The following is a 25,071-nucleotide window of genomic DNA, read 5'->3' as shown; positions in this document are numbered from 1 at the left end:
AAATATCAATTAGAAAAGTTCTTAAAATTTTGTTTGTTCCATGCAAGCAAGTGTAAAAATTACTCTATGGTGACAGAAATATGTACTTATTTGAAAAAACAAAACCAAGAGATGATCAATAATGTTCTCCACTATGAGATAGATAATAAAACAGCTCTTTTCTATGCAAATGAAAATTACCAGGTAAAAAATGGGTTTGATTTGATCAGTTTGGAAATGGAAGCTCACAAAAAAGACAGAGATGAAGCCTTGAGGTGCATCAGAAGAAGAGCTGGTTACTTCAGTTTGGACCTATGGTACATAGAGACATTTGGATTGTTACATATGCCAGAAAAAAATGTAAGAATAATTGCAGCCATCATAGTAGGTCTTTTGACTACCATACCATCAGTAGTCCTATTCTTTGCTGATTTTTGCTATGATCTTAAGTTGCTCCTTCAATATGGGTATATCATTTTTGGATCGCCCATCCAGACCAATTGTTCTATTCAACTGAGCTATGAAACATGTTTAAAAGAAGCCATAGGTAATTCAACCTATATCCATGTTGATGAATTGAAAACTATTATGAAAACAATTTTGGCAAATGAAACATGCCTGAGATTTGATGAATTTTCCTATTGTGAAGAAGTTGACCATGAATCATTGAACATAAAATACATATGGGCTTTTGCAGTGATGGTGTTAACAATGCTCTTTTCATTCTTGTTCTACATTTATTATATGGCGAAATTGTGGAAATTAAAACCAAAAATGAATCCTGTTACAAAATCAATTGCTAGAAGAGTTTTGCAAATTGATTTAATATTATTTTGGCCATTTTACTATTTATGGGAAGAATTATGTTCAAAAGTACATATCGATCGTAATCAAAGCAAACGCCAGAAGACAGTAGAGAATTCATGGAATGAACTGGGAGTTGTTAAGAATGCGATAGAGAATTATGCTCAAATGATTCTTCAAATTATTCTGATAGTTCCCTACATTGGCTTTCTTTTATCTCTTCCACTTCAACAAATTCTTGGTTTGAGTCTTGGAAATATTTTCAAAATGTATTCATGGCCTGAAACATATTGTGACAAAAATGATGCATTCATAGCTCTTGGCAAGCTTATTCTGACTTTATTTACCCAATCTCTAAGCGTATCATCAAGACAAACAAAAAGAAGAGGTCAAAATCTTGGGCAAACCATCAAGAATTTTATGCTTTCAATCAGTTTTTTCTTCTTCAGCCTGGCCAGAATGATTGCTGTATACTCTTTAATATCTTCAGATTTTCCTTTAATATCTATTCCCTTTGCGATTGTTCACATCCTTGTTGTTTTAGCAATTCAATCAATTCAACTTTTAAATGAAATCAAGATTGAATCTCAGGCAAATAACAGAACTTATATGTCTACATGTTGGAAATTTAAAAAAGAATTTGCAGACAACCTGCTTAGTGCTGTTACTTCACATACATTATTGATCAATAGGAAATCTGGAGAGAGAGGAACTGAAACCTTAAAGAAACAGACTCTATTTCAACTACTGATAATAGTAGAGAATCTTATTATGTTGTATGCCCTCCCTCATGATGACTGCTACCAGTTACCTGCTTCCCTCTGTGGTTGGTCCATTGGTTTCTGGATTTTTGGTCTAATCCTACAGGTGAACTTTCATACACCATTACTAAAAAAAAGGGTAAAAGGGGTGCTGGGGTACATACATATTCCACATTGTTTGGCTTGATTTCCTCTGTCATGCAACCTTGCAAGTGACACCTGGACTTTACTTTTGTCACATTTTTGTACTACATACTTAATATAATATATGTATTGTTATAAATATATTTTTATATGAAGATAAAGCTTATAGTATAGTTTGTTTTATTGTTATGACCATAAAAGGGGGGGGGGCGAAAGTGACACTTTTTGAAACCAAAACTAAAAGTCAACAAAGGAACTCAACTAAAAAAAGAGTTACAGGTCTGAGATTTTGCATGGCAGTTGCTTTATAGGGGTACAATATGGAACTGTGAAGAAACAGCGGCGCAACCGCCGAAAACCGCCGTTTCCCGCCGAATTTTTTTTTGCCTTTTCTTGGCGGTTTTCGGCGGTTGCGCCGCCGTTTCTTCACAGTTCCATATTGTACCCCTATAAAGCAACTGCCATGTAAAATCTCAGACCTGTAACTCTTTTTTTAGTTGAGTTCCTTTGACTTTTAGTTTTGGTTTCAAAAAGTGTCACTTTCGCCCCCCCCCCTTTATAAATCTAAAGACTAAATTATTTTAGGGTATTTACTACAGATTTTTACATCGAGCGGGAATATTGAATGAAACCTACCAAAAAGCTGAAACAATGATTAAAAACATGTAAGTTATATTTGAAGAAAATTATTTAAGAAAAAGAAAATTTTCTTTGTTCATCTAATCTTTGATGCCCCTTGTTCAACCTAAAAAACTATGTTAATCAAGTGGGGAATTTTTATGGTCTAAAGTAAACCAACATTAAAAAAGATAGATTTGGGTACATGAGTAGCTCCTCCTCCAACCTCAGTTGGGGGTGGTTCTAGAGTCCTACTTTGCCCACTAATCACACCAATAGGGTGGGTTAAACAGGCTAAACTAGCGGATTCCTATCATTTTATATTTTAAGAAAGGAACCCAAAATAAACATTTTATACAACAAGAATGATATATATTACAAAGTAGCGTAGCTAGACTAAAACCTGTCTGGCCACTACATTAATCTATTTTACATTTAGTGAAAATTAAAATGCACTGGAGAGAAATATCTAATAATATCTAAACAAACAAAAAATTCAATTTCCTTGTGACTGAGCTACCTAATAATCCTTTGTTTACTTCTTTTCCATCCCTTAAACAATAACGAAAGCATTATAAGGAGAACAAAGTAAAATATACTTGGAAAAATAAAAATCTATTTATTTAGAGCGTTAAGAATGTGTTGCAATTGCAACAAATGCAATACAGAAGACGACGACGAAAGTGCAGCATCAAGAGATAGAGATGCAGGCTGGTGCAAATGGATCCCTTCCCCGCAGGACCAGCGGGAACGGCGGAACCGGAAACGAGACCGACGGCAAAGAGTCCAGGAGGCCGAAGAAGCGAGCCCGGCAGGAGCCCCGCAAGGGAGGACGAACCAAGGCGCTTTTTTAGGCAGCAGAGGGGGGTGTTACCAGCCACAACACCTCTCTCTATAAAAACATATTGGCGTAGGCCCTTGCAGGGCTATCATTTGGGAGGTGTCGGAGATGAGAGAAGCATAGGACAATGGGTGAAATTTAGACTTCAAACTATTCACCCAAACCCAGGACCGGGGAGAAACAAAACGGAGGAAGGGAAAGCACAACGGAGAGAAAGGAGAAAGGAGAAAAGAAAGGAAAAGAGGAGAGAAACCAACAACAACAACAGCACAAAATACAACATCATAACATGGAATGTGCAGAGGATGTCTCTAGGGACATTCAACAAAAGAAAAGCTAAGACAGTGGCGGAAAAAGCTAAGAAGGAAGGATGGGACGCAGTGTTACTTAGTGAAGTCAGAGCAGAAAAAGAAGGAGTGGCATGGATAGGAGAAGGCAGAGATCTGACAGCTATTATTTTTTCGGAGAAAGCAGGGATACTCTTAAGGGGCGACCTACTAGAAGGGTGGTGCCAGAAAGGACAACCCAAGATGTTAAGTAACAGACATGTTTCAGTCAAGACAAGAGGCCTTTCATTAACAGCAAGCTACATACCAGTATACAGGGGAAACAATGAAGAAGAAATAGAAGTGGAGTTTAATAAGCTAGAACAACACAAAAAATGGGCAGGCAAGGAGATATTCATAGGAGGTGGAGACTTCAATGCACATGTCGGAGGTGGAGAGGAAATTGAAGGAACCAAAGGTAAATTTGGACTGAGGGAGTCAAATGAGAGAGGAAGGGAATTCATCAGATGGTGTGATGAGAACAACTTGGCTTATGTCAACAGTTTTTTCAACCACAAAAACAGGGGCACATGGTTCAACAGGATGCTAGGCAGATGGTATGAATTGGACGGTTTTATTATGAGAAAAGAAGAAAGACATAGGTATGCAAGAAAATTAAACACTGTAGGGGAACTAACACTGTCAGATCACAAGCCAAAGAAACTACAGATACTAGTCAAGAAATGGCATTGGCCAACAAACAAGAGAGCCAGAGTACCAAAAATTAGATGGGAGAGATTGAAAGATCAAGAAATAGCCCAACAGTACAGACAGAGGATAGATGAATTGATTGAAGAAAACGAAAGAGAAAACAGACAGGAGGAGATGCCAGACAGAACAAATTACAAGGAAATAATTGATCTTGTAACGAGAGCAGCTAAAGATGTATGTGGAGAGGAGGAGAAGAGAATAGAAAATCCATGGATGGTCGGAAAAGAAGAGGAGCTCCAGAGAATGAAAAGTAGAATCTCCGGAGCAGTTGCACGAAGAAATGCAATAAATGAAAGAGCCAGAACTTTAGGAGAAGACTTAGAGAGAGAAACAGCTGAAGCTAAGGAGAATCTAAAGGACGCCCGGAGAGAAATGAAAAGAGAAATAAGACGCTATGAGAGAGAGTGGTGGGAGGAGAAGATAGCAGAATGTGTACAGGCAGAAGGACGTGGAGACCAAGGAAAGATGTACAAATTAATGAGAGAGCTAGGAAGACGTGGATGGAAAGGAAATACAGACGCCACAACGATAACAAAAGAGGAGTTTCGTGACCATTTTAAAGGTGTGTCAGAAAATCGGTTTGAAAACACACCAGAAGAGATAGAGGAAGCGGTAAACGAGATTGATGAAACTATGTTTAACACTGATGAAGCAGAATTATGGAATGACATGTTAGAGGAAACGCCACAAAGAGAGGAAATAATCAAAGAAATGAAGAAAATGAGAGATTCAGCTCCAGGTAGAGACGGTGTAAGGCTAGGCATGTTACTCAAAGGAGGAGAAGAAATAATTAACAGAGTAGTAACACTTGTACAGTACATGTTTAACAATGGACCAGACAAATGGGAGGATGAACTGAAAATAGGTCTTGTCATCCCCCTGCACAAGAAAGGAGACAGGAACAGACGTGATAATTACAGAGGTGTATGCCTGCTGGCCATGGGCAGCAGAATATTGGCTAGAATCATGGCAAACAGACTGAGAATATGGGCGGAGAAGCTAGAGATATTAGACGATGACCAGGCAGGCTTCAGGAAAGAGAGATCAACTGCGGATGCCACACAGGTAATGGTGAGGATCCAAGAGGATGTGACAGATTTAAGGAGACGACGAGAGGCCAGAGGACAGATTTTAGAGGACAGCCAAATCCCGGTGGCAAGATTACTGGATCTGCGGAAAGCATACCCCAGGGTAAACAAACCAGCCCTGTGGGGAATACTCCAGAAATATGGGATGAAAGAGAAGGCTCTGAGAGTACTAAAAGGACTGCATGAGGCGACAGAATACAGAGTTAAGAGCAGAGAAGGGGAGAGCGAACCATGGGTACCAGCTAGAGGCCTAAGAGAAGGAGACCCATCATCCCCAGTGTTGTTTAATGTGTTCCACCAGGTGGTGATGAGGGTGGGCACAAAAGTGAGAAAGAGAAAAGCAGAAGAAGCAGGTCTTGAAATGGGAGTATCGTACAAAGTTGTACCTGGCTCCTTTTTTCCAGGTGGTAATACCTGGGAGAAACAAAATTCGGAGGCTAAGAGAGTGAAGATAGACAAGGAACTGTTTGCAGACGATACTTCAGTTATAGGAAAGAAGAACGAGATTGAACTAGGACTGAGAACCATCAAAGAGGTCATGAACAGATTTGAAGAGAAAAACAACGACGACAAGGAGGAAGAAGTTATCTTCGGGACAGAGGACAGCAACAAAATCAGAATGCTGGGAAGTTGGCTTGGACCAGCAGAGGACATTAAGCAGAGAAAGAAGAGAGCAGGAGCAGCCTGGGTCAAAGTTAAAACACAACTGAAAGGCTCCAGATTGTCTAAACGGAGTCAGGCTAAGATTGTCCAAGCATGTGCTGAAAGTGCAATGCTTTTTGACTGTCAGGTACGGACCTGGCAGGCTGGAGAAATTAAGAAGCTCCAGAGCTGCGTTGACAAGATGTACAGGTACATCTGGAGCAGCAAGGTCAAGCCCCCCTTAATCCAGATGCAGGAGATGGGGGTTAACATGCAGGATATCAGGACAGAGCTAGGCATTGGTTCTATCAGGGTCAAGATAGAAAAGAGATGTCTGGAAAGATTAGGTCACCTGATGCGGATGGACGACAACAGACTGGTCAAATGTGTAACACTAGGATGGTTAGAAGATCTAGAGAACGAGCCGAAAGTGCCAGGAAAAAAGAGAAAGACAGTCTTATTTTACAAGAAATTGGTCAGAGAAGCAGGCTTAGATTACACCAAGATTGGAGCTATGACAAGAGACAGAAAAGAGTGGAAGAAATGTGTCAAGAAAAGGATTAAACACCTTTATGATTGGGACAAGAAGAAAGGAAAGAAAAGTCAAGGACCAACCACAAGCAGAAACCAAGAGCTTAGAGTAGAACTAGTCAACAAATGTGATGAATGCGGCAAGATATGTAAGAGTAGAGGAGGTCTGATTACACATATCAAGCGCACACATGAAATTTCAAACCAAAAAGTAACTTTCACCTGTGATATATGCAACCAAGTCTTCCAGTATGAGTCAAGCATAATGAATCACAAAAAGAACTGCCAAGGAACTACGACAGAATCACGCAACCTCAGGAAATGTTCTTTGTGTCTTAAGACAATAACTACTGCCAATTTTGCACGACATCAAAGAACATGTAGGGCCAGGAATAATCAGGAACCACAACCTGTTAGAGTAGAAGGCACGGCAAGAGTATATAAGTCCAGAAATAAGCCGTGCAGCATATGTGGAAAAATTCTCTCAGCAACAAATATGGCTAGACACCAAACCAAATGTATCCAAGCAAGGGAGGCGGAGCTCTGACGGAGCTGAAAGCCTTTGATGATGATAGAGATGCAGGTAGAATGTTAGTTTAAATAGTTATGGTAGGGAAAATACCTTAGCCCATAAATAGGTGCAACTCATTTCCATACACAGGTAGGACTTCTCAGACAGCGGGCGTGCAATCAAAGGGTTTGGTTGTGTGTTGAATGTTACTTGACCTAATATCCTTGGGTGTTTAAGTATCACATCCCATCCTAGCGGATGCACTAGATGACCTAGAAATCAAAGGAGATTCCCGCTCTTACTAGGAAAGATACTTAATTTGTAAGAGTTGAGTTATTCGTTGCAAAGGCTTTAATGGACATGATGGAAACAAGAGAAATAAGATATGTTGTGTACACCGGTGTCCTGGATAGGAAACAGGTTTTTTTTGACATACGTCTCACAAGACCTATGTAGTCAAGACCGGGAGACAATGACGGTTCAGTACATGACTTTCGTTAAATCACAGCTGATCATTTTTGTGGCTTTTTTTGAAAATTACTTTTATACCCAAATTTTCATAGTTTTTCCTTCAAAAATCACAATTTTCTCACATTTGCAGCTTAGTTAACTTAAATTTACACAAAAAAGTATAATAAATACAGCTAAACCAAGGACTGTGTTATCATTAATAACAAAATCTTTAAGAATCTTGAATAATCTAAGATTTGTAGTCTAGAAATGAAATAAGAGTTATTTGAAGTAAATATTTGAATTGATGTCTAAACAACTCTTGTAATTAAATTTTTAAAAAATATTTCATGTCCCTGTTGCATGCCTCATGACATATTATATTTTTAAAACAAGTTTCCTTGAAATATTAACAAGTTATCATGCTCAATATTGGTTCCTGGCTGATTTGATGTCTCAACATCAAAACAATATATGCTTGGAGTATAACATATATATCCACAACCACAGTTGCCATGTTTAAAGTCCTATATTACCATATATACCAGGCTACAATTGAATATACAACCAGTCCTTGGTTCAAAAGAGCTTAGTAGAAGGTTAATATTTTTAACAAGTGGGATTATCACTTGTAAGTGTTTGACATGAACTTGGAATCCGTGTAAAGACCAGTCTATAGCTGGTCTTGATTGAGTCTCTGCCTTTTGTACACACTGCTTGTCTTTACTACTGATTAAATGTCATAGTGAGAACCATGGAAGGTTTTACATAGGTGAACCTACAGAATGATTATAGATACATATTGGATTCTAAGCTAGATGAATAATTTGCAAGATAGTGTATTCAAGATAGTGTAAGAGCAGCTAACTGACAGGAAAGCACTTGGCTCATAGCTTGAAGAAAATAATAGTAGCTTATTACTAGAGTGAATGTGAATGCTGGTTACATGATCATAACTGGATTTTATTCAAGTGTGATTTCCAATAGCGACTTTAAAATCCAATTTGAAAATAAACACAGGCAAGTTCTTTGTCCTAAGCAGATCAATACTACCCTTCCTAAAAGCTACCAGTAGTAAAGGGACCTAGGAAGGTGTTGAACAGGAAGACCAAAATGTAGGATTAGCAAAGCAAAAATAAAGGGCAGTTTGTCTATCAAGTGGTGTTAAATTTGGAATCATAGACCCACCTGACTTTTAATCAGCAGAGTAGGCGGAAACCATGGTGAATTTTTGAGTAATAGAGAATGAGAGGATATGAGCTCTTAGCTGAAGTAACTAAGGCAAGGGAGTCTTAAAGACCATGTAGCTAGATGCATGGCAGTCTTGGCTTTCATTCATGGAAAGATCTCTCATGACAGTAGTTGGTTCATAGGAAACCAAGCGAAGTAAAAAGTAAGAATACTTGAAAAGCCACAAGTTCAATAGCAAACAAGTGCCATAAAGAAAGAGTCAAAAGTGTGTGAAATTGTTGATTAACAAACAAGGTCAGAATTCTAAACTGACTACCATCAAGATTTATAGGCTGGGTGAAACATGTCAGCCGGCTATAATATAGGTCTGGCTATACCAGGAGGAGATAATGTTTTAGTGAAAGAAATTTGAGGGCAATAACTTTATGTTGTGGAGTCAAAGGCAAAGTCAGATAGATTGAATCATGTTAAAGCCAGGTGAAAGTCTATGGAGGCTAGAAGCAGTTCTGACGTGCAAATTTATAGTTGAACATTAATTCAAAATAATTAACTCTTACTCAATTTCTAGACTACAAATCTTATTTCATTGATTCTGAAAGATCTTGTTATAGGTGATAGCACAATCTTCAGTACAGCTGTTACTTATTATACTTTTCTTGCGTAAATTTAGGCTATCTAAGCAGCAAATGTGAGAAAATTGAGATTTTTATTGGAAAAACTATGGAATTTTGGATAAAAAAGTAATTTTCAAAAAAATCCACAAAAATGATCAGCTGTGATTTAACGAAAGTCATGTACTGAACCGTAATTGTCTCCCGGTCATGACTACATAGGTCTTGTGAGACGTATGTCAAAAAAACCTGTTTTCTATCCAGGACACCGGTGTGTAATTTAGCAAAACAAACACCATTTTGATTTGCCCAATTATCCATGTATGTAAAGAAGTAAAATTTTTAAAATATCGGATATAGTCCCTTTCGTGGCAACGCCCCTTCAGGGGCGATTCGTCGTATTTTGAAAATTGATTTTGATAGGTTATTTTAGATTAGGTTAGGTTACATTGGGTTAGGTGATTGCCCCGTAGGATTATGCAGTTGGCCCCGCTGGGTTAGAGCCCACCGCAGGGGCTAGAAATAGGAGGAAAGCTACTGTGAAAATACGAAGAAACGCCCCATTAGGGGCATTGCCACGTGAAAGGGACTATACCCAAAAAAATGTTATCATTTTAGATATTGAAATGGGTGAAAGGAATCCAGAGTCTCATCCTTTGATGAATACTCAGGTATTTTGTTATTTGTGATGAGGGTATCTCACCCTTCAAGAAAAAAAAAGCTTAAAACCACCACAGGAGAAGTAGGTCTATTTCCTGAATAGACCAGAGACCAAGTTTTTCATTTTTCGGGTGGCAATTTCTCTTGGTAGTGTGATGTTACACTCCCCTAAAATAGACATAAACCTTCCCAGGACCTAAGAGAAGCTAATCTGTTAAGGAGGCCGATCTGTTCAGCGATTAGTAAGATCCTTTGGTTCAGACAGACAGAAAACATCCTTTAACTTTATTATAAGGATTGGTCAAATCATTTCATCTTATATAGTTACTTTTTAAAATACTAGCGGCTGCGTCCTTAGTATCTAGGGATATGAAAAGGCAGAAAAATAGCTTAAGACCAAACAACGATTTTTTATGAAAATAAAATAGCCTAAAACCATCCCAGGACCTATAAGATGCTTCACTGGTAAGGAGAACCATATCGGTTCAGCGGTTAGTAAGATCCTTCGCTACAGACATAGAAATGCTCATTACCTTATATAATAGGATATTCACGTTTTAAAAATATTTGTAAAACTCGATTGAGTGGGGAAAAGTTTTTTTGGCTTAGAATGTAATCTTTTATTTTTCAGGAGGATCAATAAGAAATTCAATTAGTGTGAGACGAGGGAATCAAATGACAGGTAGGCTTTACTCAACAGCCTTTGGCTTGGCAATCCAGCCTACGGTGACCTCCAGGACCTGGCTCAACACGAGTCGTCAGGGAGGTGCTAGGTTTGAATCTTGACCTGCCACTGCGTCATAAATAAAGACGTTTATGAAGTTTCTACTGCTGCTATGTCAGGTGCGATATATAAATAGTTAGAGTAGTGGGGAATGCCTAGGCCCAGAACTGGTGCAACTCATTACCATACTATGTTAGGACTTCTCAGGAACACAGTAATAGTGTCTGACTGATTATGACGTAACAAAAAAATTTAGCCAATGAGAGGCCACTATAAATTTTACCATTGGTCAATAACGGCCTCTCATTGGCTAATTTTTTTTGTTACGTCGTAATCAGTCAGACACTAGATAAGATAAGATAAGATAAGATTTATTTTCCTCATAAAGGTACAACATATTTTTATTTTAAATAATTTATAATGGTTACTATGTAGTTTGATGCATTGATGTCTTGATATGCTTTGGTTTGTGTGTTTTTTACATAGTAGCAGGTTGGTATAGTACCTTGCACGGGATTGAACACGTCTCCACCTAGTTCATTTAATAGCAGTACAAATAATAGATTTTATTTTAATAATGAATCCCATGCGACATTGCACCAGTTGGATGGCGTAACCCTCTCAGGGTTGTTGAGCCTCTGGTAAACTTTGGCGCTTGCCAAGCCAGTGCAATGTCCGATAGACATAATGACATAATAAGGAATATAAATGACAAGTTAAAAAATGACAAATTATATTCTACTGTGCGCAGCTATCCTCCTACCATTGGTCGCGACCTCTCCAAGTGTAAGTTTGGAACAATTAAAGGAACCAAAGCCTTCCTAAGAAGTCACTATTCCCGTCGTGATCCTTGGCAACCCTACTAGACACATTTCCTTTTAAACATCTATTTTAAAAATCTAGTGTGAAAAACTCCCATTGTAAATGGGGTGTATTCACACCTGACCCCAAGATAACGGCGCGTATTTTGGATAAGACCAGCCAAAAAACTCAGGAGCCAAAATATAAAACAAAAGCATAGGACAAAAAAAAACTCAAAATTGAGGATATTTTTGGAAATATCAGTATGAATGGTATGTATGATGTGAACGATATATAGAATAGGGGTATGAACAAGGAGTTGGTGTGTAAGTTCGATTCCTACGGAATCTGATTTTGATTTTTGAGCAAGGGTATAATTCCCAGTACATATGGGTTCGATTCCTCCGGAATCTGATTTTGTTTTTTGAGGCTGGGGTATAGGTCCCAGTATATACAGCATGACCCTCGAAAAAGTATTTTTAAGCATCTGCAGCCCTTATTTCTCAATGAATCATTAAAAAATGTATATGTCCTTGTTCTCCATAGTATTCCACATAAGTAGATATAAAAATATTTTTTTTACCTCCATTAACACCGGAGATTTTTAGAGCTAAAGTTTTGAAAAAGTGACTGAGAAAAAGAATTTTTTTTTGTTTCTCTTATTTTTTGGATGGTTATATTATGTTTTTCTGGCAACTGAATAATAATACACAAAGAAAAACAAGTTAACTAATTATTTCTTTTTTATTCCACCAAAAAATATAATTTTTAATGGCAAAAAATACTACTGAATGAATTGATTATTTGCAAATTTTAGGTTATTTATTAACCCTTATTTGAGAAAAGGATTAATTATGACAGTTGCTCCGCCTACTTTTCTGACATCTCAATAATTTAATAGGGGGTTAATTAAGCTTTTTAGACAAAAAAATCATTATGGTTTAATTTTATTTTCTTTATAACTTTTTTGTTATTATAGTTAGGATTGTGAAACAAAAACAATTTTCCTGCTATATTCATAAAGATTTATTTGGTTTTTTAATCTTAAACAATTTTGCCTAATTAGTAAGTTTTTCAAAATATCATTAAACTAAAAAGACTCAAAAAATATGTGTAAAAAAATGCTTTTTACTCAAAAACTAAATTTTTTATTTCATTTTTGTATAAAGTTTCTGCTAGTGACAAAAATAAAAGGATTTCTACCTTAATTTTGCTAAAAAAAGTCGTTTCATGTTAAAAGTTACTTTTTCCTCAATCACTTTTTCAAAACTTTAGCTCTAAAAATCTCCGGTGTTAATGGAGGTAAAAAAAATATTTTTATATCTACTTATGTGGAATACTATGGAGAACAAGGACATATGCATTTTTTTATAATTCATTGAGAAATAAGGGCTGCAGATGCTTAAAAATACTTTTTCGAGGGTCATGCTGTATATATATGGGTTCGATTCCTCCGGAATCTGATTTTAATGTTTTGAGTACTTTTCGTTGCAATTGTATTGCAAACGTAATTACAGACATACAGTTTTAATTTTACTATTTTGCAATGTGCAGGGGAGGGACAATCAGAGATAGCGAACGAGCGAACGAGAATAAATAGAATATTAAGTAATTATTAAGTGAGAGAATATAAAGTAAGAGACTGTATTGACAAGGTTAGGTTTGAGAGACGTTTTCAATAATAGGAAGTAAAAAGAGAGGGAGAAAAAAGAGGAGGGAAAAGAGAGAGAGAGGAAATTGGGGGGAGGAGGATTTTGACTTTATTGGTGCGATTGGATATTATATGATTTTGAATTTTGCAAATTTTATGTAATATTTAAATAAATAAATTGTAAATGAGTGATATATAAGCTAAGGTTATAAAGTAGACAACCGTTTGAATAAAGAATAAAAATTAACAGAATAAATTGGTTATTTGAAATAAACGGTAATGGGTTTAAATACTAATTTTGTTTCTTACGTAATTCTTTAATTAGACGCTAATCTCTGGTTGCTTATGGGGAGAAGGGGAGAGGGGGAGAACGGGAGAACTGGGGGAGATAGGGGAAATCATCTGTTGATGTTTGGTTGTTTCGCGCGCTTCCGTTGCGGAAGGATTAAACAAGTAAATAGATGAAAAACGGGGTGGTTGTTTTGACGCACGGTTAAAGGGGATGGTTTGATTTCTTAGGACATATGAGAGATATGATTGGGGGATTAATTATTAATCTTAAAATGGTTTGTAAAACACTTGAATATGACACAATCAGGGTATAAATAAGGGGTTGTTTGACTTGAAATTCAATTGATTTTAAAATGTCAGATCAGGAAGTACAAGTCATACCAGTTGAAGCGCCGGCGGTTCCAGCAGAAGAGGAAGAGGAGGGAGTTCAAGGCGGCGGAGGTGCTGGTGCCCCAGAACCTCCTGTTATAGATCTACTGTCCAGTAGCGATGAGAACGAGAACGAGAACGAGGACGAGAGCGTTGAGAGCGACGAGAACGACGACCCCGTCATGCCCGCCGTCCAGGCCGCCTTAAATCGTGCCGCTATTCCGGACTTGGTCCCTCACCCCAGCGTTGATTTACGCGTTGTGGACCTCTGGTTCGCCCAGAGGCGCCGGGTGTTGGACATGCTACACGACGGGGACCTCATCATGTTCAGGAGGATCCGCCACGGAGTGTGCGACGAGGAAGTGCTTAGAAACGTTCGTCGTAATTATGAGATTGTTGCTGCCTTAATTAGAGCGCTTCCCGTCATTACTAGGTCGTTTCAACGCAACATGGATATCCTGGCGCGGGTTAATCAACAAGTTATTGCCCAGAGGGAGATAATCGACGAACTCCAGGCACGAGAACCGATCTATGGACAGTATGGGGTCTGGAGTGCTGATGAGATGGACTAAAAAAGATGAAATTTTGAAAATAGAGCTGTCCAGTTGTCATATAATAGTCATTTTTATTATTTTGATGTAAATAAATAATAATAAATGTTGTCCAAAGAAATAAAAAAACTTTTTGTTATATTAGATAGTTCTATAAAAATTCTATAAAAATTTATGATAAAAACATGAAAAACATGAAGAGTAAAAGAAAAGTTTGATTTTAAATTGTTCGTGCGTTAAAACAATATTATGATAAAACATGAAAGACATGAAGAGTAAAGGAAAAGGTTTGATTTTAAATTGTTCGTGCGTTAAAACAATATTATGGGCAGGGGGGAGGGGGGGGGGGTGTAACATTGCATGATTGGTTATAAGTGCAAGTCCTACTTGGATTATCATTGAGACAGAGTCAATAAAGGTTAAAGGTTAATGTTAGGTTTGGAGTTAAGGTTAAGTTTAATGTTAAGGCTAAGGCTACTCTACACTTTGGTTTGCGAATGCGGTTCCTACGGAACCTATGCCTGTAGATATGAAAAAAACTATTCAGTTATAAATCTTTCTCAACCCAATTTAAAAGGAAAAAAGTCTACTTCATCATTCCGAAATATATTTCAAGTAAAAAATACTCATTATCAATCGCATCTGGAAAAAAAAAACAACAAAATAAGTATATGATAAAACATTCTTTAAGGGTAAGACATTTAAACCTAACTTTGATAACAAATAATTATGATAAAAAGCAAAAAAAGCATTATATAGGTACTAACAATTCACTAAGAAAAAATATGTATGACTTTACTATAAGATGGTTGTACACAAAATGAAGGGGGAAGCGGTCAAAATAATGTGAATTGAGAGGGGAAGGGGGAAGGTTTGAGTTTTGTGGGGTGTCTATAGTAGCACAGCTGCTCTATAACTGGTGATTTTTAAAAAAAATTGCAACTGCATTTTGACTAACAAATTTACATTCTGCGATTTAACAAAGGTTCAAGTTTTCTAATATAAAATTTTTCTCTGGCTAATCTTACCCAAGGATTATTGCTTTTAATTTGTTCAAAAGGAATAAATTGTAAATGACTGAAATTATGGCCACTTTCTGAAAAATGTTGGCCAACTGCTGTGATTGCGTTAGGTGAAATTGAATTTTTATGCTCAGAAAATCTTTTGACTGCTTTGCGGCCAGTCTGTCCAATATATTGTGGGTGTGTTTTACAGTTTCCATTGTCTTTGGTACATGTTATACAATAAATTACATTCTCTGAGTCACAAGTCAAATAAGATAAAATTGGAATAGTTTCATGTGTTACAGATGATACAATATTATTAACAAATTTAGGCGAAAATTTACATAACATACAATTGAAACCACATTGTTTAAACCCTAGTTTATTTCTGGAAGGTCTATTGTCTTTAGGCAATTGTGCTCGAATCAAAAATTCTCTTAAATTTTTTGGCCGAGACCAGCACACCATCGGCGGTTCTGGGAAAACTTTTTTCATTTGGGGATTTTGTATCATAACCTTCCAGAATCGAAATAAAATATTTGAAATATGGGGAAGACGGGGATCATATTGTAAACTCAAAATTGGCCTGTTTACAACTTTTTTCTCAACTTTTTGAAGTGCTGTTGTTCTGCTGATTAAAGATACACGTTCAAATGCTTTTAATATATAATTAAGTTTATAACCACGAGATAATAATTTACATTTCAAAAAATCTAATTGTTGTACAAAATCTACGTTTAAACTACATATTCTTTTTAATCTAAGAGCAAGTGAATAAGGGATGTTCTCAGTAATGTGCTTTGGATGTGAAGAAGATAAAAGTAAATAAGAACATCTTTTGCCAGGTTTTACATAAAGATTTGTTTTTATAAAACCATTTGAATCAATCGAAATTACAGTGTCCAAAAAAGCTACAGATTTTGTCTCAAAATTATACGAAGCTTTAAATTTAAGAAATGGGTGAAAATTATTAAGGTGTTCTATAAATTTTAGCAACTCTTGTTCTGTCCCATTCCATAGAAAAAATATATCATCAATGTAGCGTTTATAAAGGTTAGGTTTTAAACCTTTCCAAGATTTTAACATCATATATTCAATACAGCCCATAAAAAGGCATGCAAACGTAGGGGCAACACGGGTGCCCATGGCAGTTCCAATAAGCTGCAAATAATGTTGACCATTAAAAACTAGAACATTGCATTTAAGAACTAGTGTTAGAAGTGTTATTAGGAACACTGTGGGGACACTTTTATCACTACGAGTGTCTAAAAAGGCAGTAAAGATTTCTATTCCTTGAGCTAATGGAATATTAGTGTAAAGACTTGATACATCAAGGGTCACAGGAATGGATCCTGGAGGTTGTGGCCCTTTTGAATTTTCTTTCTCAAAACAACGTAACATATCTGGTGTGTCTGCCCAATAACTAGGTAATGATTTGACTAGATCATTAGAGTGAATATCGACAAAATGACTGGCATTTTCGAAAGTTGTACCACTAGCTGATTCGACAGGTCTTAAAGGTGGGGTTGTTGTCCCAGGGGGCCATTTTTCGGGATCAACGTGGTCTTTAACAAGACCATAGAGTCTACCGGGAATAGGCTCATCAGGTACAAGCCATTTGGCAATATCGCCATCTATCCATTTCATGGATTTTGCTTTACTAACCTCAGATTTTAATGTTTCAAAATCATTAGATGTTTCATGTAGATATGAAAATATAGAGGAGAGAAAATATAAAAAATCATAATTGTTTTAATTTACTTTACTTTGCGAAGTCAGCCGTGTAAAAAGAAAAGTAAAAAGAAAAGTATAAAGAAAGTATTCCTGCATATATTAAGAAAATTTTTGATTAAGAAATTAATTGAAAAATAAATAAAGAAAGATAATAAATAAAGAAATAAAGAAATGTAGAAGTATTTTAATGATTTATTTTTAGCTAAATATGAAAAATTTTAGTTTGCAATGTTTTTTTAAAAATTTTAAAATTCAATTTTGTTTAGAAAGTGACTAAAGCATTTTTTCTTAAAAAGATTTTTGTTTTCAATAGATTTTATTTCATTTGGTAAGTTGTTAAAGATAGTTGGAAATGCATTTAAAGGGGCGTGCAGGAGGAAATTTCTATTTACATTCGGTTCGTAGGCAAAGTTGTTTCTGTTCCGTGTGCCATATGTGTGCCTATCCTGGATAAAGTTCCAAGTCCCATCAAAAATTCTAGGGTAATTTCCTAGTTTGTAGCTGTGCATGAATTTGCATACATTAAATTCAATCAAAAGGTTAAATGGGAGGATATTGTTTTCCTTAAATAATTGCGCTGTGTGCGCTCTATTGGGGAGGTTTTCAATTATCCTTAGAGCTTGTTTTTGGAGTTTGACTATTGGTGCAAGTAGATACATAGGGCAGGCGGTAAACAGCAGACAACAGTATTCGATATTCGACTTCACGTAGGAAGTGTAGAGTAGTCTTAAGTGTTTCTTATCTAATATATGTTTCATTACTTTCATACTATAAATTATTTTGGATACTTTACTATAAACTTTGTCTAAATGATATGAAAACTTCATCTTTTCATCAATAAGTACGCCTAAATGTTTGATGCTTCCCTCATTGGTCCCGTTAACCAATTCCAACTTAGTAATTTTTGACTGATCGTTTTCATTGTAATTGTTCATATTAATAAATACTTCAAAGTTGGTTTTGGCTTCGAGCTCAGTGGGGGAAAGCACCTCTCGGGGGGAGGAGAAGACCATACATTTGGTCTTGCGGGGGTGTATAAGTAGTTTATTGGAGTTATACCATTGGGTCAGCTTGGGTATGAGGTCTTTTGCTAGATTGATTAATTGAATAATGTTTTGTTTTTCTAAAAAGCCTACGGCATCGTCTGCAAAAAGGTTAATTAGGATTTCTTCACTGCAAGAAACAAGATCATTTATAAAAATAAGGAATAAAATTGGTCCTAAGACTCCTATAATAATGAATTCGACTGTGGAGGAATATAAGCCTTTAAAAAATACACGTTGCTTTCTATTAGCATAATAGCTTTTAAACCATCTAAGTGCGACCCCTCTAATCCCTGAGTTCTCGAGTTTGCTAAAGAGGATTTCCCTATCTATCATGTCGAAACACTTCCTTATGTCCAAAAAAATGGCCATACAGGAAGTGTTCCGACCTAATGCTTGTGTAATCAAAGTGCTTAAGTTCAATAAATTATGATAGGTAGAAATCCCCTTTATAAAACCGAACTGACGCTCACTAAAAAAAGATCTATCTTCGAGAAATGTGACCAAAGAGTCACAGATATGTTTTTCCAGGGGTTTAGAGAAATTATCTATTAAACTAATTCCTCGGTGATTGTCTGCCTCGCTGAGTGAACCTGATTTGTGAAGAACAACAATCTTTGAAGTTTTCATGTTTTCAGGAAAGATGCCATTTTGAATTGATAAATTGTATATGTGTGTAAGGGGAGTGGCTATGGTATCAGCACAGCGAGACAGAACAAACATCGAGACATCGTTAATATCTGTAGAGCGCTTCGGTTTAATACTTCTTATGATATTAATAACTTTAAAAGGATATAGAGGTTCAATAAAAAGAGAATCTTGGCATGGGGGGGGTAAATATTCATAGAATCTTTTGGGTGTTTCAGGAATTTTGGGTGTTAATGAGGAGCCGATTTGGCTAAAATAACGATTGAATTCATTAGCAATTTCTTGTTCATTTTCTATTTTGTTTGGCCCTACTTGGAGATAGGAACATTCAGTAGATGTTTTATTAAAGCCTATTACTTCTTTTAAGGTTTTCCAGAGTTTTTTCCCATCACCATTTGCATCCCTAATTTGCTTACGATAATAATCAGTTTTTGCTTTCCTGACCTGCCTATTATAATTGTTACGATAGACTTTATAAATATGTTCGTTTTCTGGTGAAATATTTTTAAAAAAATTCCTATGAAGAGAATCTCTGTGTAATTTGCATCTAAGTAAGTGGTCTGACATGAAAGGCTGCTGGGGCTGGGTCCTCTTATTTTTACGTTTTTTTCTGACTGGGCATTTTTCGTTAAAAAGTTTTAAAAAAGTTTTTTGAAAGTTATTATAGGCTAAGTTAACATCATTTTGGTTTAATACATTGTTCCAGTCAGTATGATATAAGGCATAATTTAATGAATCAAAATTTTCATCGTTGAGTTCTCTTTTTTCGAAAAAATCAGGCAGTTTTGGCTTATTTACTTTGTCTATTCGAAATACATTTAAAATAGGCAGGTGGTCGGAAATTTGTGTTGTTAAGACAAACGAAGACATCAAGTTTTGAATAAAGTTTCCTACGCCAAATAAATCTAAGAGAGTTGCTGAGTAATTAGTAATTCTAGTTGCTCGTGTAATTGTATTAATAATACCATTAAATGAAAATGCTTCAATTATTCTCATTGAATTACTATTGAGGTTGTTTAATTTAAATAAGTCGAAATTAAAATCACCAGTTATGAAGTAAGGTAAATTCATTGCGGATATTTTGTCAATTAAATCAAGGAAAATTTCAAAGAATTCTTCAATTTCATCACTGGATTGGTTGGGAGGGCGATAACAATTTAATATACAAAATTTTGAATTTTTGTATGATAATTTTAAGCAAATCGACTCAAGGATATTTTCTTTGAAACAAAATTTGTCAAACAGTTTGTCTACCTTATAATATTTGCTTACAAGAATGCCCACCCCTCCCCCCCTACTTTTTTTCCTAAGTTTTGTATACCAATCATAATTATTAATCCTATAATTATCCATATTTGCATCGTTATTAAGCCAAAGTTCTTGGAAGCAGAGCGCATTTAAGTGTATTTCATTTGTCGAGAAAGAGTCTATTGTAGAGACGATATTGTCGAATTTAGAATGCAAAGACTGACAATTTAGACTGAATATTGAGAGAAGATTTTCATTAAAAGTTTTAATTTTCTGTATAACTCCTTGTTCATCCGAAAAAACGCAATTAATACCAAATTCATTTTCGAAATCGTTAAAGTAATCTCCGTATATAGGGCTCAAGAGGTTTAGGCTGGGGTTATCGTTAATACTACCGTTATCCTGATTAAGTTGTTCATTAGGGAGGTCGGTCGTTGTTGGGTTGATTCTGGAGCACTGCAGGAGGATTAGTTTTGACGTCTGGTATGGACTTCTGAAACACAGTAGATATAAGTATACATATAAATAAAAATAATAAAGATATGTACAATAAAAAAGTTATCGTTTGCGAAAATATATCAAAGATATTAAAGATGTTAATATCTTTTGGGTTTAGTCTGGGCGTGTGTTGGGGGTGGCAACACATATGTGAGGCTCATATAGTGAAGTCCCCTTGCTCATTACTGGTGCAATAATATAATAGTTTTTCAATACGGAGGTTAGGAGTAATCAATTTCATAATTTATTACAATTTAATTACTTAGTTACCATCTCAAGCTATTAACTGTTTTGGAAGAACGTTATTTTGATCAGTTAATATTTCCATATATCTAGGAAATATAAAAAGTATATCCAAGAAAAAAAATTATACTTAGACAGTTAATTATGGCAATAATAACAATAATAAAACTGGGTAGGTACCTAAATTAGGATGATACTTTCCATTATTTAGGTATTACCGGCTTGGATACGTTACGTTTGGGCTTTGCATCTTTCGGTTCCTTGGTCTCCTTCGTTTTTGCTCTTGTAGCAATGGAATCCTCGAGTGTTGGGCTCTGGTCAATGATGACGGCTCGTGTCGGCTGTGTAGCGGAACTGGTGGCAGCTGTAGCGGCGGCTGAGTCAGGAGTGGAGACGTTAACAGTGGCCGCGGTAGCGGCAGCAGAATTAAGAGTTGAGACGTTGACAGTGGCCGCGTTAGTGTGAGCGGTAGCGGTAGTAGTAGTAGTAGTAGCGACGGTGGTAACAGCGGTTGTGGCAGCAGTGGCTGCACTAGTGGTAGTGGTAGCGGCGGTAGCAGTGGTGTCTCTGGTGGCATTTCCATCATCTATGACGATAATTGGTGGAAAAGCAACAGGATCGTTGATGGAAAGTGCTGGTGTTGATGATGATGATGGCAGTGGCGCTGTCGTTGTTGATGGATGCTGGTAGGGCAGCTGGAAATCTTGTTCCGTCAGTTCTTCTAGGTCCGAAAAGAAGGTTGATCTCTCGGCTGCGGGTAATCTACTGAATTGTAAGATTGGTGGTGTGTCAAGTAGAAAGAGATCTTGGCTTCCAGGTATTGGTTGTGACATTTCTTGCAGGTTCTTGCCAAAGGGGTTCTGGACTCTGATCCACCTACTTCCGGACTTCAGCTGAAATTGGACATGTTGCCCCGCAACTTTTGCACGTGATACCAAGTTCGTGGCGTATACGAAGGTCATCGTCTTGCGGTTTAAGTCGGTCATGTCTTGCTTGACTTGCACAAATCTGTTGGGGTAGAATGGAACAGGAGAGACGTTGTTCTTGGCGTTGAAGCGTTTGATGTCGGAGTTGTAGTGATCGAGTCTGGCTTTTTTATTGTTCATCCATGCGTCCAGGTAGCATCTTGATGTGAATCTGAATATGAAGGTGGGGATCTGGCCCTTTGAAAACGGGAGCATATGAGAGCGCTCGACGACATCGTTGAAATGGGTAGGGATATATTCGAGCTGGCCCCGCTTGACAGCATCTTCTAGCGTCGGTCTGATGAGATTTCTGAAAATAATATACTCGGTTATATTTTCACGACTCCATGGCTGTTGGAAGTTGGTAACCCTGCAGGCCCAGTCCCTATCACGCTGTTCCCTTACCGAATTTTGTAGCATTTGATACTTTATAAAATTCTCCCTAGACTGTTCGAATGTGTTTAAACGGTCTTTTTGAATATTGATAGTGTCCCTAATCGCTTTTTGTTCACTGTTTATAGTTTTGGCGTCGGCGAAATTTTCGATTCCATTTAATGATTCCAATTTAGTATTAATATCGGTAACTTTCGAGTTTAAAACATTTATTTCGTTTTTGTGGCTGGCGAAAGTATTATGAATGAGGTTGTCTCTTACCTTGGCTGTTTTTTCATCGTATTCACTAAATTTATTGTCTAAAGTTTCGTTCAGGTTCATTTTAAATTTTGCCCAATATTCTGGGTTGTCACAAGTATTGCAGGCCATGATGGAATGAGTATGGCGGAACTATTCTTGGTGAGAAACGTGGGACAATTGACCAAAGATATGACGCGTACGATTGTCAGCCAATAGGGTTGTGTATATTGGAGTTTGGTTTCTTTACAGCCAATCAGAGAGTTGTACGTTTGCGGTACTAAGATTGTTGCCAGACCGACAAATTAAATTGGAATCGTAATATTTTCACTGATTAATGTCTTAAGAATGTTTTTTAGCGATTAGATAGGGTACACATATATGCCAAAAAAAAAGCATTTAAATTATATAATTCACATGTTAACAATTAACCGATACGTTAACATTACACATTGCCAGGCCTAAATACGAGGTGCCCATCTGGCTACAGTGTCTTCCCTTTCCACATCTGCGGAGTGACCACGGGCAGTGGGGAGAGGGGGACCAGTTTGAGAGAGGGGGGGTAGAATGAGCTAACACATTTAGGGCGGGGAGAGGACGAATGCTAGATACGTGTGCTCAGCCCGGCTCTCTAAACTAAAACTAAAACTAAAACTAAAACTAAAACTAAAACTAAAACTAAAACTATTACTGTGTTCCTTCTCAGACATGGGTAGTGTAATCAAAGAGTTGGTTGTTTGATGGGTGTTACTTAACCTAATACCCAGGGTGTTTGGACGGATAGATTTTAGCTGCTGGGAGTATTATATTTATGATGTAAAGTCTCAGAAATTATTAGAGAAATATAAGAAATATAAAAGAGGGGGAGGGTTTTACAATAATAGGGGTAATCTCCACCCCTTCATAAAACAATAATTTTACCTTTTTATAAGTTTACTAGCGGCTGTGACCCTAGCACCCAGACTTTTTGTAAAAATAGAATAGCCTAAAACCATCCCGAGACCTATAGGTAGCTTCGCTGTTGAGGATGACCATATCAATTCAGCGGTTAGCGAGATCCTTCGCTACAGACAAAAAAACTTACTACTTTCTATATTAGTATTCCTAAAATTATTTTTTAAAAGCGAAGCTTTTCTATAATTAGGTTCGGTCCGTCCGTCTGTAAAGGATTGCTCTTTCCATTAATATAGGCATGTGACACAATACAATCTGTCCCGATTTTGTATTACTTTTGCGGAACATGAAGGGAAGGGGGAAAGAAAAAAAAGGAAAGGGGGGAAGAAAAAAGAGATGGTAGAAAAGGGGGTTTTCCCCATCTCTTTTGAAGAGATTTTCTTCACCCCTTCCCTTTTTCGGGAAAGAAAAATATGACGTAACTGCAATCATGTTCCGCAAAAGTAATACAAAATCGGGACAGATTGTATTGTGTCTAGGCATGTTATAATTGTCCTATCTACTTTAAAATTTGTATAAAGATTCCTGTAGTAGTTAGGTACAATTTAGAATGCGTAGCATCCGATTGATCTGATTTTTGGAATACTGATTCCTAGGACAACAAAGTATAATATTATAAGCAAGGCAACTCTATAATCAAGTCCTAAAATCGTAAGTATGTCCTTAAACATTATTATGCATGTACGCAGTTTTTCAACAAATTTGCCTACAGTTTTGTTTCGAATTTCATACATTATATTCTGACTAGTGGCTTCGCCCCTAGCCTCTAGGGGCTTTGCCCCAAGAGGTATAATTACATCTTCTATTACTTACCCAGCAGAACGGATCACAAATTTTCGCACCTACCCAGCAGGAAAACATTTTGCGATTAAATTCGTAAAATTCGTAAATTTCGTAAAATTCGTAAATTTCGTAAAATTCGTAAAATTCGTAAAATTCGTAAAATTTGTAAAAAAAAAAATGGGGGGGGATTTTTTTGTTTTTAGGGGGGTTGGGGGTGTCCCACCCCCCAAGAAAATAGCTTAAAACCACCGCAGGACCAATAGGTATATACCCTGAAGAGTAGAATCCGATCGGTTCAGTGGTTACTGAGATCTTAAGCATCAGACGGACAGACGGACAGACAGACAGACAGACGGACAGACATCGTTCTACTTTGTATTATAGATTGTTCACTTATTTAGTTCTGACCCTTTACAAGTGTTATTATTCGTTTGTCCTACTGTTTCAGAGCTTCGTTTTTATGGATGTTGTCATCTATGTTTTTGTAAGATTAGTAAGTATTGAGATGATTATATACACTTCATATTATGGTCCAAAACACTTATATTTTAACAAAGTGGGGGGGGGGGGTAATGCAACCATCTCGTAATCAATCATTAAATGACTTAGCCGCCAGCCGTTACTTTTCCAACTTTTTGTTTTCGATTTAGGGAAAATAGACCTACCAAGGATTATTCATGCAAAATTTCAGATCGAAATTCGAATTCTAAGTGCCATTTAATCATTGATTACGAGATGGTTGCATTAACCCCCCCCCCCCCCAAATTTTTGACATAAAATATTTTTTTTAGGATTTCTTGGTTGAACTCACAAAACCAATGGTATGCAAACCCATTTTCAAGATATAAACAAACCGAAACAAATATTCCGCCAATGTAAATAGAGTTAATCGTATTTTTATGTATGTATAGTATGTTATGCAGTATGATTTTGTTATACTGTAATCCTTATACTAAAGTAACAGGATGTCTATGTGTTTGTACCGAAAGGTTCTCGCTAACCGCTAAACCGATCGGGTTCTTCTTAACAGGGTAGCTTCTTATAGGTCCCGGGAAGGTTTATAACT

General features: G+C 36.7%; 1 protein-coding gene across 1 annotated transcript; it reads left to right on the top strand.

The window, feature by feature from the left end:
* On the top strand, positions 1–24,980 carry LOC145306836 (uncharacterized). Its single transcript, XM_080149144.1, has 6 exons — positions 1–1,650; positions 2,274–2,353; positions 2,934–3,016; positions 9,827–9,879; positions 10,500–10,550; positions 24,797–24,980. Exons 1-5 carry the CDS (start codon positions 67–69, stop codon positions 10,509–10,511), a joined length of 1,812 nt encoding a protein of 603 aa, XP_080005270.1. The 5' UTR covers positions 1–66; the 3' UTR covers positions 10,512–10,550; positions 24,797–24,980.
* The last annotated feature ends 91 nt before the right edge of the window (positions 24,981–25,071 follow it).

Source organism: Acartia tonsa, chromosome 15 (assembly GCF_053477335.1).
Source record: "Acartia tonsa isolate MP-2025a chromosome 15, ASM5347733v1, whole genome shotgun sequence".
Lineage (NCBI taxonomy): Eukaryota > Metazoa > Arthropoda > Copepoda > Calanoida > Acartiidae > Acartia > Acartia tonsa.
Note: the sequence above shows the minus strand (reverse complement) of the source record. Positions and strands in the feature narration are given on the sequence as shown.